Source organism: Brassica rapa, chromosome A09, assembly GCF_000309985.2.
Source record: "Brassica rapa cultivar Chiifu-401-42 chromosome A09, CAAS_Brap_v3.01, whole genome shotgun sequence".
NCBI lineage: Eukaryota > Viridiplantae > Streptophyta > Magnoliopsida > Brassicales > Brassicaceae > Brassica > Brassica rapa.
This window is the reverse complement of record NC_024803.2, coordinates 44586813-44599958: the sequence shown is the minus strand read 5'-3', so window position 1 is coordinate 44599958 and position 13146 is coordinate 44586813. Positions and strand designations below refer to the sequence as shown.

The window sequence follows — 13146 nt, the reverse complement described above, 5'->3', positions numbered from 1 at the left end:
GTATTCTAGTGATGGTGTCATCTTTTCTTAGTGATTCATACGCTTATAAACCATGGTTGTCTTAAGCTTGGATTCTATAAAACATAACGACAACGTTTCAAACGCATGTTCACATACACAATCACCTTACAAACTATCCCTTTATCCATCTCTTCAATACTCTAATCTCTCTAAAGCTGCTCAAAACTCAAACAATGAAAACAAACTCACTCAAGCCCTCACCACAAGCTATATCCACTCCTTGGGGTTGATACAAGCATCCAATAGCTTCCACTCCTCTGTCCCCTCTTCCGGTTTCTACACCCAACAAAACACAGTTACTACTACACTTGTAATATAGCCTAATGAGTTATGATTTAGGACTTAGTGTGTCTTTCACAAATGGGAAAAGGAACTTACATGGTCATATTCCCATCTTGCTGACAATGGAAGAGAGACAAGAATGCTCTCTATTCTCCCTCCTGTCTTTAGACCAAACGTCGTCCCACGATCATATACCTTTCAAAATCAATACAACACACACATTAGAGGCTCACTAACAAAGTACCAAGGCTCATAAAAGCTAGTGGATGTTATTATAATACCAAGTTGAATTCAACATATCTCCCTCTCCTCAACTGTTGCCATGCCTTGTGCTTCTCTGTAAATTCCATGTCTTTTCTTTTCTCTACTATAGGTATATAAGCCGGTACAACCGAGTTCGCACATTCTGTGAAAATCCCAAAATCAACTTAAAATTAGTCTACCAAGAACACACTAACATCATAATTTTTTGAAGAATTAGTCATTTACCAGTGGAGAATTTCAGAAGCATTTCCTGATCATAGTCATTAAGATCATCAAAGAATATCCCTCCAAGTCCTCGTCTCTCATCACGGTGCTGCAAGCAAAAGATCAAAGCGTCCTTAACACAATACAACAGGCTTATAAAAGACTCTTAGTCTCTGAGCTGTTCCTAGACATTACCTTGATGTAAAAGTAGTCATCGCACCACTTCTTGAACCGGGGATAGAAGGAAGGGTCGAACTTGTCACACGCTTGCTTTTGAATCTAACAACAAAGAAAGATACAAGCTTTATAATAATAAGAGCAAAAACTCCATCAAATCACAAAGCTCAAGAAAGGAATAAGGTCTCAGACCGTGTGGAAATGCTTGACATCGTCTTCAAAGATGTAAGCTGGCGTGAAGTCAGTGCCACCACCAAACCACCACTGCCTCGGAGCTCCAGGAACATCTGCACATTGACAAAAATCAAATTCTACTACCCAAACAAAAAGACTGTAACTTTTACACTTTTTACGATTACCCTTTGGAGCATCAGTCTCGAAGTATCGATAGTTGAAATGCAGAGTCGGAGCAAAAGGGTTCTTGGGATGCAAGACCTACAAACAAGAATCACATAAAGACTTGATCTTTCTGTAATCTAGAGAGAGAGAGAGATAAAGAGAGAGAGATGGTGTTACCGAGCTGACACCGGCGGCGAAGAAGGGAACAGGACCAGGTTTCTGATCAGAAGAAGCAGAGCCTTTAGCAGCCCTATAAGCTTCAGGAGGCATAACACCATACACAACAGAGACATTAACCCCAGCTTTCTCAAACACATTCCCGTCCTGCAACACGCGGCTGATCCCTCCGCCTCCGCCGGGTCGAGACCAGACATCTTCTTTGAACTTCGGACCGGATTCGACGGCTTCGATGGCCTCGCAGACGCTGTCTTGAGCAGCTCTAATCATGGCTTCGAAACGAGCCCTGACTGAAGAAGAGTGAGTGGAATCGTCGTCAGAGTCTCTGAGGAATGTGAAGGGTCGTTCCGTTTCGGGGACTTCTTTCTCGATCGAGACGGAACAACGGAGGGAGTGATGATTGGGTTTGGTATTGATTGGTCGGGGGAAACGGACGGTAGATAGATTGGGTGAGTGAATTTGATGAGAGGAGAAGGGAGCAAATGTAGAAGAAGAAGAGAAGAGAGTCAAAGAGTGAGAAGCCATTTTTCGATGTTGGAGAAGAAGATGGATGGAGAGAGATCTTTAATGATGATAAGAAAGTCGTAGTCGTTGTCCACTGATGCTGACCGGTTCCTCTTTCTCCCACTGTTTAAATAACACAGTCCCTTGTTTTAATTTCAAAACCATTGTCCAACTCAACTAATCCATTTATGTAACCAGACCAGAAACGCCTTTTTAAGCGCGGTTTAATCAATCCGCTTAATTTCAAAACCATTGTCCAACTCAACTAATCCATTTATCTAATCTGATCCAATATCAGATATAAGGAATTTGGTTTTATAGGCCCAAAATGTGACCCTTTTTCTTTCTGGGTGTGCGTTAAGGGCATCCCCTCTATAAGAAACGCCATTAACAACGTTTGGCGTTATTAACGTCTGAATAAAGGTTTTCTATTGCTCTTTGTAATGCTGCTAATAACAAAGTCGTTGTAGTATAGTGGCCTAGAGAAGCCCAGTATTTTCGGACAAAAAGGTCTGATTTGTTTCGTTAAGCAACGCCATTAACAACGTTTCGCTTTAACGTCTGAACAGAGGTTTCCTAATGCTCTTTCTAATGCTGCTAACAACAAAGTCGTTGTAGTATAGTGGTAAGTATTCCCGCCTGTCACGCGGGTGACCCGGGTTCGATCCCCGGCAACGGCGAGGTTTTTTTTTGGTTATCAAAGTTACTAATTGGGCTTCTACTTTGAACCCAATATAAATGCCACTTCACTTACATATTCGGCCTAGAGAAACCCAATATTTTCGGACAAAAAGGTCTGATTTGTTTTTCCAGAAATTAGTTAAACCTTTTTCGGTAAACTATATATTTTTACACCACCAGAAAAGTATTATATAGTAACACTTTCACAAAACGGGTGATTGTTATGGAGAGTAGTCTTTTGGATATGTATGGTAAATGCGGATCGGGGGAAGCTAGGCAAGTGTTCAATGGGATGTCTAAGAAGAACACGGTATCTTGGTCTGCCTTACTTGGAGGATACTGTCAGAAAGGACAACTTCTAAGTAACATGTACAAGTGGATAGGTCGCCATGGTGATGCACTCAAGGTTCGTAGGTTAATGGTGAGAAGAGAGGAGTAGCAAAAACTATTGCACAGAGCTGGATTGACTCTCATTAGACAATTGAACAACACAGTTTCGGCTTGAGATCTCCCCATGTACTACTTGATTTAGTCTTTACAAAGTAATTCCAACAAAAAAAAAAATTGTCAGCCTAGACCTCAAGCCACCGTTGATACATTCTAAAGTGAAGAGTGTTTGCCTTTCATAGCGCACGCATCAAGGTCGAAGTTGCAGCTTCGCGTTTCATCTGTGCAGCTTTGCCGCTCCCTCGGAAGTAGGCATATACTTGCTGAATCACCCAGATATTGAGAAGTGTTTCGATGCAGAAGAACCCCGCCCCAATGAAATACAATATCTATGAGGGAGAAAACATATTGGTAAGGTAAGCACTTGTAAATGAACAGAAGTAAAATACTTACTCCGACCGCCGCATTAGTAGTTAGAAGCTCAAGTGCTGGCAAGAAACCTCTGTCCACCAAACCAAACAATACATGGAATCAGATGGACTCCCTCAGAGAGGTTGTAAGACAATTGAGTAAAGAGTGTAATGGAGAGGTTGTAACAAATGCTTTTCATATAAGAAGAAAACTCTTACGTGAGAGATTTTCCTTGAAAGATGACTGGTGGAGCAACTGCAGCAAAGCCACAGAATGCAATGTGAAACTGAAAAGTACAAGACAGTGTAAACATAGTGGTTTTGTTTTTTCATGGCTTTCTGAAATAACTCTGATGCAGAGGAAATCTACCAATGGGGATACGGTTTATCTTACCACGTAAAACACAAAGAAAGTTCCGAACTTCAGGGCACTATCAGTTCTGCACAGGTACATGTACACATTTGTATTATTGACACTCATTTAATATGTAAGAGATTGTTTTACTTATAGAGCTGATTTTTACCTGGAAGCTCGGTAAAGAGGACGATACCACAAGACGTAAGCCCCAGGGACCCCAGCAATGAAGTAGATGATTGACATAAGCCATATAGTGGGACCTGATAACAATCAGAATCAGAGATGAGTGAAAAGGATCAATATGAATCTGATCATTTCGAGTAAAAACAGTAAATAACCTCCTCCTTTGATCCAAGCTACAGTTACTGCCACAATATTCCACAAGAGACATCCTACTAATCCTGCATAGTTCAATAATTTTAGTCTGTTTTAACTTTTGACTTGACTCTGGACAGGTGCAAGGATTTGTTGCAGCGGTCTAAGGGTGGCCTTTGCGTTACCTAATAATGTGGTGAATGCGACATATTGAATCTTCTGTAAGTGTATTGGAATCTCGTTAGGGATGTCATGGTGAATTAGAGGGAAAAAATCTGGCCAGTTCTTCTCCTCAATTACAACTCCAGCTGCCAAAAAAAAACCGTATCAGTTAGCTACAATAAAAAATCTTAATAAGTATCAATGGAAGATTATCTAACTTTTGGCTATTGCATCTTCTCTTCTTTTCAGCTCCTGCATGATGACAAGAACAAGAAGAAGACTGATCAATACAATTCACATGGAAACTGTAGGGTAACATGGAAGCTAGACTTACCTGCTCTTTCCGGTTCAACTCGTTCTCCTTAGCCTGAAGCTCCATCTCTTTAGCTCGAAGATCCTTCAAACAGAAACCAGATTTTGAGCAAACATTGAAAGGAAAAAATGGAGAAGATATTGAAGATACCTTTTCGGAATCCAAAGGGATATCGATGGTAGCACCACGATCATGAGGTTCAGGTGGAAGCGGCTTGAGATAGGAGGAGTTGCTTGCTCGAGGAACACTTGTATTATCCTAAAACATCAAGATCAAACGGGTAAAAGAACTACAGAAGAAAACACCAGTGATTTGATTCTTGATTTCAAGGAAACAAAGAGCTCATTACCGCAAAAGGATTGGTTTCTTCATCAGCAAATGGATTAGCATCTTGTCGTGCCATTTCGTGTGTTTGTATTTTGACAGGAATCAAGAATGCTTGAGAAAATGGTTTCAACGAATGGTTTCTTTGTAGTCAGAGAGAGAGAGAGATAACAAAACTAATGGCACATGTGCGCGCCAGAGAAATTCAAGGCATTTTAAATGAATGGTGCTCTCTTCCTTTTGTATTCAGCACATTTTCAACAGAAAAGTTTCTAAATTTGGTCCGGTTTACTAAAATTATCCGGTTTTGTAAAACTTCAATTGGAATAAACCTGTGCTTCTTTTGTTACAAACAAAGCAAATAAACACCAAAGACAGAACTGTATAACTCTTTTAATAGTGAGTAACAAAGCTTTGAAGTAAAGTTCTAAACTTGACACCACCCATCCTCTCATAACCAATCCCAGTCTTGCTATGCATCAGCTTCATAGCCAAATCTGCTTGTCCAATTTTCCTCAAAAGCATTGATATAACAGTACAAATCCTCCCAGGCACTTCTCTTCCTCTCTCAGTAATTCCATCAGAAAGCTTTGTGAAGAGTTATGTAGATGATTCAGAACGGTAACACCACAAAAGAGCTTCCGGGCCAGCGACACTCCTCATCTAATACTCTAGCATTGTATTTTGGTTTGTAAAACTATTTGGAGTATTGGTTAACAAATGGTCCCATGGTCTAGCTGTTAGGACACTAGACTCTGAATCTAGTAACCCGAGTTCAAGTCTCGGTGGGACCTTTTTTATTTTCAAAAAGCATAAAACCAGATCAAAGAGTGGCTTATTGGATTGATGATTTGGAGGAATTTCATTTTTTTTTTCTAAATCTCACTTTATTGAATCTAGTATTTGTAAAAGTTGTTCTAAATCCTTCTTTATTGTATCAATGATTTATGAAAATTCTGTCAAATCCACCCTTATTGGAAAATAAAAATTTCATTTAAAATATATCTAGATATTATAATTTATCTGTTAAAAATTTGTAGTTGAAAACCAGTAAATAGAAATGCCATCTTAATACATGGTATTTGAAAGTTTTTTTTAGATTGAACTTTTACGAAGAAAGAAATATAAATCTGTTTAGCTATAAAATAGAAATATCATTTTTGATCTGCTCATAGAAAGGAATAATTATCAGACAATATAAATTATCGGATCACCAGATTAATTGATTTGACCGCGGATTCGGGTCGAATTTAAAAACATTGATTTAAATAGACAAAATTGTTATAAGTTAACAAAATATTTGTTAAGTTATTAATAAAAAATTTATCATAAAATAGCGCTGGTCAAAAAGCTAGTGTAAATTACATAAAAAAGTTTTAATGGGCACCCAAAAAATCCATTATGTATTGTAGACAGCAAATAAATAGTTTAGTATATTGATGTGGAGAGTAATTAACGAGTGTGTACAAGAAAATTGATTCACTATCCAAACAAATGTTTCACCATGGATTTGATAATCCCCAATAAATCTTTCTGGCTAAACAGAGTCATCAAAATCAAGGTACATTCTGTAAGCATCCCTATCTGCCGAGTAGTAGCTTTTCACCAGACAATCTACTTGGAACCCATGTTTTTTGTACAGATTCACAGCAGCAATCCTCGTGGGGTCGACGTGAAGTGAGACCCGTTGTACCTTTCTGCTTCTGCACTTGTCAATAGCTGCTCTTAGCAATGCTTCTCCATGGCCTTGTCTCCTGCAACTCTCCTTCACTGCATACTCCAACAAAAAAAAACACACGCTGAAAAGTACTCTTGAAATACATTCTTTCTGATTGTAATAGCTCTTAGCTTGTCTGATAAGTATGTGTTCTTGTCTTCTTAACAATATAATATATTCTAAAAGTTATTTTATCAAACAGTTAAAACAGGATTTCACTATAAGTTGTAATTTTTTTTATCCACGAGCTCATCATTGCGTAATTTCATCGAACAGTTGGTGGACATGTGTCTAATACCTGCGAGCTTGGTGATGGAAGCGGAGAGAGAAGACGGCCAAGCATACATGACATATCCCAAAGTCTCTCCGTCGGATGACACGTATAGCAAACCGGCGTTTCTCTTGCGGAGCTCTCCGTCGAATGTTTGAGCGAGAGATTCGTGTTTAGGGAACGTTTTCTTCTCCAGCTTCACGATCTCTTCCACCACTCTGGCCCAGTTAGCAGACCCTCTAGTTAGTTCTACCGGAACTCCTTTCTCCATTGTAGAAAGATTCGATCTTTCGATGTTGATGTTTGATCCTCTCGTATACAGTGGATCGATCGATCATGCAAGAAGGTCTCGTCTTTTTATATTTGTTTGAAACTATTCGAAATTATGAAATGACCCACTAAATTTAAGTTGATGACAATTTACTCCTCATTGGAAACATGGCTTTATTCATATAATTATTAATTAGAGAAACAGTTATAAATCAGAAACAATTATCTAGACAAATGTGGATTGGCAATAGATTATGGTAATGATCTTTTGCCAATATTTATTCGTTTGAATGTGTAATCATGGAAACTGTTTACAAAACCAAACATATGAGTATTACAAATCAGAAACAGTCACTTATGTCTAAACATAGAAGAAGGAATGCCATATAGGAAGGATCAACACAAGTCAAACTCCGACCCTAGAAGCAACCAACAAAGATAGAAATGTAACTGTGACAAGTGCTAAGGCTTTTATGTGCTTAGCTTCAACTCTCAAAACAAGATCATCCGGATGTTCTGGCCAGATAAGAAAAATTATTTTGCCAAGAGAAAAAAACATTAGAACGGTGTTGCTCAACATACAAACCGTGAACACTGCTGTTTTGACAAAACCTGTGATGCTTAAACCTGGAGCAGAACTGATGTAAAGCTTAGTACATGTGTAATATATAACAATTGTCAAAGTTAACACAATTTTTACAGTCCACTTGAGAGTTTTGATACCACCCACCAAGGCCATATCCAAGTTGATTAAATCTCTGTAAGAAATCAAGAGACATGATGATAAGATCTGATGACAAGCACATGTTTCTAAAAGCCAGATTCAAAAGTTGGATCATAGACGTCGACAAATACAAAAAGATGATGATGAAGATTACCTCAGACGTTTTAAAAGCTAGTCGATGAAAGAGGAAGGAGAGATGATGCAGTTTTGAAATTTTCCAAGCAAATTGACTTGATCAAATAAGAAAGAAAAAACTCTGAATGTGCGTACCAATCACCAGAGATGCTTTAGCTTGCCAAGGAAGGAAATTGAATAATAGGTTTAGTTCGTTGACTTGATTAAGCAATGTTAAGTTTATGGATTATTGTATTTTAGCTGATACATTTGACAGATTGCTGGGAGACTTGAGTAATTCTTAACTGAGAAATACGGAGCAAGCAATTTTTAAAAAATGTAAACATGCTCTTAACGGACATAAACGTGCAGGACATACCAGTTTTAATATCCCTAGTAGTTGATTGTTTTTCTTTTTGCAACGGCGACGACTTCGACTTTATAAACTATTCACAATTATGAAATGACCCACTAAATTTAAGTTGATGACAATTTGGTCCTCATTGGATCATGGCTATCCTTTTATTCATTGAATGTGTCTAATCATGGAAACTGTTTACAAAACCAATCACTAATGTGCTTAAACATAGAAGAAGTAATGCCATATACGAAGGATCACCACAAGACAAACAAGCAACCAATATAGACACAAAACTAACTGTTACAAGTGCAAAGGCTCCTATCTTAGCTTCAACTTTGAAACCAAAACCACTCGGACGTTCTGGCCGGGTAAGATGAACTATAGCTTCAACAGAAAAAATCATTGGAACGGTGTTGCACAGCATACAAACCGTGAACACTGCTGTTTTGATAAAACCTGCGATGCTTAAATCTGTAGCAGAACTGATGTAAAGCTTTGTACATATGTAATATATAACAAACGTCAGAGTTGCTACAATTGTTGCAGTCCACCTGAGAGTTTTGATACCATCCTTCGAAGTTTCTGTCTTTCGCCGGCTAGGTCTTCTTCTGTAAGGCGGTGAAACACTCAAGAGAATTGGTTGTGAACCATTTGGTGAAACAGCAGATCCCAAGGCCATATCCAAGTAAGATTTAATCTCTGTAAGAAACCAAGAGACATGATGATAAGATTTGACAAGCACATGTTTATTATAAACAAGATCCAGAGATTAGATCATAGACGTTGACAAATACTACCATAAGCTTTTTAAACATGAAACTCCCAAAGACTACCTTAAAACGTTTTGAAATCCAGTAGATGCGAGAGGAAGAAAAGAGATGATCCTGAAGCTTTGAGATTTGTCAAGAAAACTGGGGGTAGCAACCATACTATTTGATCCGAACAAGAAAATGACTTAGCTTGCCAAGCATGGAAATTAAATAATAGGATTAGTTTGTTGACTCCGACAACAAATCAAACCGTGTAGATAAAGTCACCATCATAAACACGATTTCTTAAACCCAACATTATATTATTATCATTATACATGTCTAAATGAGAAGGAGTAGTAGATAAGTTAAGTCCAAATACACATAGAGAAATAAAAGAGAGTGATCCATCCACATGCTTCACTGCAAGAATTTATCAATGCTTGTTGCTAATGTGGTTTTAGGCACTGCACCGATGATTGTATCCTTCTTCTCTCCCTTAACGAAGATCATGATGGTTGGTATGCTTCTCACACCGTACTTTCCCGGGGTCGCCGGAGAATCGTCAGTGTTTAGTTTGAAGAACTTGATCTTCCCAGTGTACTGCTGTGCTAGTTCGTTGACAATGGGATCAATCATTTTGCAGGGTCCACACCATGGTGCCCAAAAGTCCACAACAACAGGCTCATCAGCCTTGAGTACTAGAGACTCCCATGTTGAATCGTTCACCATTGGAACTGCAAAGACACAATAACAAAAACCAACTTCAAATGGTCATTATGGTCCAAAACAAACAAACAATGAAGGGATAACGAAATAATGTTTACATAACGACCATTTGAAGTTGTTTTTTTGCAAACAAGTAAAAAGTACAGTGATTCAAAGCGGCATTAACTAAACGATAAGGCTCTCTGTAAGATCAAAGCTACAATTATCAGCAAGTGATGATTCTTTAGCCATGTCATTAACCAACCAAACAATCCAATCTACACTACTCCTTGAATCAATGTGTGTGCTATACAATAAGCAAACATCTCAGTTTATATAGCTACTTCAACATTAGATCCAAAGATGCAAACTTTCTCCAATTTTATAACTCAAAATGTCTGCAATTCGATAGAAAGTTCAACACTTGAGAATCTTCAACCAAAAAAAAAGATAACAAACATACTCCCTGTAGCAGTGTCCTGAGCTTCACAGATGATGATCCCTCCTCGTCGTCGTAATCGAGAAGCGCTAGAATTCTTGGAGACCGATGATAGAGAGACGCGAGTCCTCAATCCTCCCACGGAGAACATTTGTCGAGTGGAGAGTGAAACTTTCGTTGAGGATGCGATCCTCATCTCTGACCGGAGAGAAATCGGCGGACGAGTAGTACACGCGAAAGCAGCCATTGTAGAGAGAGAGAGAAACAAGAAACACACACAATAGGTTCTGTTCCTGAGATTCTTCTCAGACCTCAAATGTAATAATATCCAGGGAAAAAAATAATATGTGAAGAAGATAACAAACGAAAAAAATAATGATCTGAATATTAAATAAATAATGTTATAAGCCCATTGGGCCTTGGTTTCGTTAAACCATGAAACTTTATTCCTCGATAAACCCAAAGTTGAACACGATGCGTTGTTTGGCCGGAGCTTCTTCTGCGCTCGACTTCTCCTCTCCTTCTCTACTCTCTAGCTACCGCATCCGCCGCCGTCAACTCGGAGGCATTGGCCGGAGATTAGTTATGAATTCCGTTAGCTCGCAAGCTCGTTCCAGGGATTCAGGCGGTTACGACGACGGAGTCGTCACGGAAGAGGAGTGGCGGAGATGGGGAGCGGTTTCTCCGTTACCAGCGGCGGTCAAACAGATTGTGAATGATCTGAAGGTTCTTGAGCTTAAGGTGGATGCGCAGATTGAGTTCGGTGGAAATGGTGGCAAGTTACAGGTAGAGTTAGCCGCCGATGATGATGATGAAACGTTGTCGCTTTGTTTCATTTCAAATCGTTTTGTGTTTTAAATTAGTAAGTTAAGGTGTGGAGCTGATCCAAAAGCCGTTTTGGTTTGAGCTTCTAGAAGACAGTGACGTGGGAGAATGCTTCTAGAAGATAAGTGACTTAAGAATATAGTATGCGTTTGTGCTTTAGGAAGGTGTCTAGAGATTAGATTCACAAGAGCTCACTCAAGCTTGTAACATAATTCTATTCATCATCAATGAACGTTTAATTGATTTGTTCTACATTTCTCTTAACAATGTGTGCTCTCTTAAATGTTGGATAGGTTATTAATATTATACCTGTGTTGAAACTCTATCTCAGGGAGCGTTTGGTGCGTATGAGGATAAGAAGCATAGGGCTACATATGAAGCATTAGATGACCCTGAGAAGAAGTTTTGTTTTTTCTCTGCTCGGCAAGTTGCTTGTAGGCTGCTTGGGAGCAGAGGTTATTTATGCCAGAAGGTAATTTCACTTTTACTCTTCTTCAGTTGCTTTGTGATTCTAATTCCATGTATAAGAACTCAATTTTTACTGATTTTGTGTTTGCAGTGTTGGCTTGCTATGGAGGATTGCATGTGTTCTAACATCAAGCCCTGTGGTTTATGGAAAAGGATACGGTTTTGGCTCTATATGCATCCTAGGGTTAGTATCGGTCTCCCTTATTCGTTTTGAGTTGGTATTACTATGTATTGAGAAGATGTTGTGCTGTTAACAGGATTTTCTGCGGCAGAACAACACAGGGAAGTTGTTGTGGCAAGTATTTGGTGTACGCTCTGCTTCACTTTGCATCTTTGGAATAGCTGAAGACGAAGAGATCATGTGGGATGAGTTTAAGCGTGCAGGTGTTTGATTCTACTAGTCTTAGATCCCTGCAAGTTCAGTTGTATTTGTTTGTAAACTACTGGTTTTGCTAAAAGCCCTTTTTTTGTTATGATGGCTGTTCAGGAAAAAGTCATGTCCGTTGCCTCTATCCCAACCAGAACTCGGAACTCACGTTGTCTGTTGAGAACGCTTTTGGTGATTCAACTTCAGAGAATCCTGGATCATCCATGGTAATGATTGCAACGTCATTGCTTATGTATAGTTTCTCTGTTCTTTAGTCTTATACTCTTATGCTTATGTTCAACATAAAAGTTCGACAAGGATATAGAATGAAAATGTATTCATTGATCGCTACGCTTTCTATTTCCCAGGGAGATGAGGATTCAACTTTGCATTTCATTTTGCTTGATGGCACCTGGAACAATTCAGCTGCAATGCTCAAGCGTCTTAAGGTATAATAACCTTTCCAATTGATTATAGCTCACATGTAGTTCATCTCTGTCATTTTACTAAGACATTAAGACCCATATGTGTAGGATCATGCAAAGACAGTATGGGGAGATGAAGATCTTCCTTGCATATCTCTTACAACAGGTGCATCAGCAATGCACAAACTCAGGTAACAACATTCTCACATCTCTATATTACTCATGCTCCAAAACTCCTCTGTTCCAAAAAAGTGATTATCCTTCTAAATTTGATCTTTACTCTACAGACCACAACCATCATGGGACCGGACTTGCACCGCAGCAGCAGCAATTGGACTCCTATCTGAGCTGAGCCTTCTCCCACAGTTAAGCAGCTACGGTTTAGACAAACAAGCCGATGCAGTCGAGGAAGCTTTGGTCGTACTACTGGACTCATTAACAGGACGACGCTTAAGAATGGGCAGGTCCATAACTCGTAAAGTGAGAAACACCATCAACATTTGCTAACAACGCAACCAGTAAGGACACATGATAGATTCCGGGCAGGGCTTTGATTACATCAGATACAAAGATTATGATGCCTTCATGTAAGTTCTAATGGTTGATGCATTACTGAAGTGTAACAGTGATCATGAGCAACACTCACCCAAGTTAGTGCAACACCTCACTCCAAAACAAACATTTTGCTCCATGAAGATTTATCTTTAATACAACAATGGAATTTCTTTTTTATTATGAAATGTTAAGAGTTATAAATAACTTACAACTATATAATCAAATTAACTTCTTT

The 13146-nt window shown here is 38.9% G+C and overlaps 5 protein-coding genes and 2 non-coding genes across 12 annotated transcripts; 3 read left to right on the top strand and 4 right to left on the bottom strand.

Annotated features, from left to right (window-relative positions):
• Positions 1–56: 56 nt before the first annotated feature.
• Positions 57–2050, bottom strand: LOC103843696 (coproporphyrinogen-III oxidase 1, chloroplastic). Of its 2 annotated transcripts, XM_018654114.2 has the most exons (9): positions 1743–2050; positions 1465–1697; positions 1308–1383; positions 1141–1235; positions 967–1050; positions 793–880; positions 585–709; positions 400–498; positions 57–297 (listed from the first exon to the last, which is right to left on the bottom strand). In XM_018654114.2, exons 1-9 carry the CDS (start codon positions 1987–1989, stop codon positions 229–231), a joined length of 1116 nt encoding a protein of 371 aa, XP_018509630.1. In that variant the 5' UTR covers positions 1990–2050; the 3' UTR covers positions 57–228. The 2 variants fall into 2 exon arrangements, with proteins under 2 accessions (XP_018509630.1, XP_009118702.1); XM_009120454.3 differs by having other exon boundaries at positions 1465–2050.
• A 307-nt stretch (positions 2051–2357) lies between these two features.
• LOC103843695 (secretory carrier-associated membrane protein 2-like) lies at positions 2358–6074 on the bottom strand. Of its 5 annotated transcripts, XM_009120453.3 has the most exons (11): positions 4944–6074; positions 4745–4852; positions 4616–4678; positions 4500–4533; positions 4305–4427; positions 4143–4205; positions 3971–4064; positions 3841–3886; positions 3666–3733; positions 3490–3538; positions 2358–3425 (listed from the first exon to the last, which is right to left on the bottom strand). In XM_009120453.3, the coding sequence occupies exons 1-11, from the start codon at positions 4995–4997 to the stop codon at positions 3273–3275; spliced, it is 855 nt and encodes a 284-aa protein (XP_009118701.1). In that variant the 5' UTR covers positions 4998–6074; the 3' UTR covers positions 2358–3272. The 5 variants fall into 5 exon arrangements, with proteins under 5 accessions (XP_009118701.1, XP_033135228.1, XP_033135227.1 ...); XM_033279337.1 differs by having other exon boundaries at positions 4616–4852; XM_033279336.1 differs by having other exon boundaries at positions 2358–3538.
• On the top strand, positions 2577–2648 carry TRNAD-GUC. The gene has a single exon. It is a non-coding gene; the product is annotated as a tRNA-Asp (tRNA).
• Positions 5641–5712, top strand: TRNAQ-CUG. Its single transcript has one exon. It is a non-coding gene; the product is annotated as a tRNA-Gln (tRNA).
• Positions 6075–6327: 253 nt separating the features above from the next.
• LOC103843694 (N-terminal acetyltransferase A complex catalytic subunit ARD1) lies at positions 6328–9153 on the bottom strand. The gene is made up of 2 exons (XM_009120452.3): positions 6934–9153; positions 6328–6688 (listed from the first exon to the last, which is right to left on the bottom strand). The coding sequence occupies exons 1-2, from the start codon at positions 7175–7177 to the stop codon at positions 6456–6458; spliced, it is 477 nt and encodes a 158-aa protein (XP_009118700.1). The 5' UTR covers positions 7178–9153; the 3' UTR covers positions 6328–6455.
• A 233-nt stretch (positions 9154–9386) lies between these two features.
• LOC103843692 (thioredoxin M-type, chloroplastic) lies at positions 9387–10631 on the bottom strand. Its single transcript, XM_009120450.2, has 2 exons — positions 10296–10631; positions 9387–9861 (listed from the first exon to the last, which is right to left on the bottom strand). Exons 1-2 carry the CDS (start codon positions 10516–10518, stop codon positions 9545–9547), a joined length of 540 nt encoding a protein of 179 aa, XP_009118698.1. The 5' UTR covers positions 10519–10631; the 3' UTR covers positions 9387–9544.
• A 47-nt stretch (positions 10632–10678) lies between these two features.
• Positions 10679–13115, top strand: LOC103843691. The gene is made up of 8 exons (XM_009120448.3): positions 10679–11057; positions 11428–11568; positions 11656–11748; positions 11822–11948; positions 12052–12158; positions 12300–12380; positions 12465–12547; positions 12644–13115. The coding sequence occupies exons 1-8, from the start codon at positions 10707–10709 to the stop codon at positions 12861–12863; spliced, it is 1203 nt and encodes a 400-aa protein (XP_009118696.2). The 5' UTR covers positions 10679–10706; the 3' UTR covers positions 12864–13115.
• Positions 13116–13146: the final 31 nt, after the last annotated feature.

Bases quoted from the DNA above. Each gene is read 5' to 3' on its own strand.
- LOC103843696 (XM_009120454.3), bottom strand. From the start codon at position 1,989: ATGGCTTCTCACTCTTTGACTCTCTTCTCTTCTTCTTCTACATTTGCT. The intron at 1,384-1,464 runs GTAACACCATCT...TCTTGTTTGTAG, and splicing joins TCGCCGCCGGTGTCAGCTCG to GTCTTGCATCCCAAGAACCC. The intron at 499-584 runs GTATTATAATAA...TGATTTTGAAAG, and splicing joins GATATGTTGAATTCAACTTG to GTATATGATCGTGGGACGAC.
- LOC103843695 (XM_033279335.1), bottom strand. From the start codon at position 4,997: ATGGCACGACAAGATGCTAATCCATTTGCTGATGAAGAAACCAATCCT. The intron at 4,428-4,499 runs GTTAGATAATCT...TTTTTTTGGCAG, and splicing joins AGAAGATGCAATAGCCAAAA to CTGGAGTTGTAATTGAGGAG. The intron at 3,887-3,970 runs GTAAAAATCAGC...GTACCTGTGCAG, and splicing joins CCTCTTTACCGAGCTTCCAG to AACTGATAGTGCCCTGAAGT.
- LOC103843694 (XM_009120452.3), bottom strand. From the start codon at position 7,177: ATGGAGAAAGGAGTTCCGGTAGAACTAACTAGAGGGTCTGCTAACTGG. The intron at 6,689-6,933 runs GTATTAGACACA...TGGAGTATGCAG, and splicing joins TTCCATCACCAAGCTCGCAG to TGAAGGAGAGTTGCAGGAGA.
- LOC103843692 (XM_009120450.2), bottom strand. From the start codon at position 10,518: ATGGCTGCTTTCGCGTGTACTACTCGTCCGCCGATTTCTCTCCGGTCA. The intron at 9,862-10,295 runs GTATGTTTGTTA...GTGTCTTTGCAG, and splicing joins TCAGGACACTGCTACAGGGA to TTCCAATGGTGAACGATTCA.
- LOC103843691 (XM_009120448.3), top strand. From the start codon at position 10,707: ATGAAACTTTATTCCTCGATAAACCCAAAGTTGAACACGATGCGTTGT. The intron at 12,159-12,299 runs GTAATGATTGCA...TCTATTTCCCAG, and splicing joins AGAATCCTGGATCATCCATG to GGAGATGAGGATTCAACTTT. The intron at 12,381-12,464 runs GTATAATAACCT...CCATATGTGTAG, and splicing joins CAATGCTCAAGCGTCTTAAG to GATCATGCAAAGACAGTATG.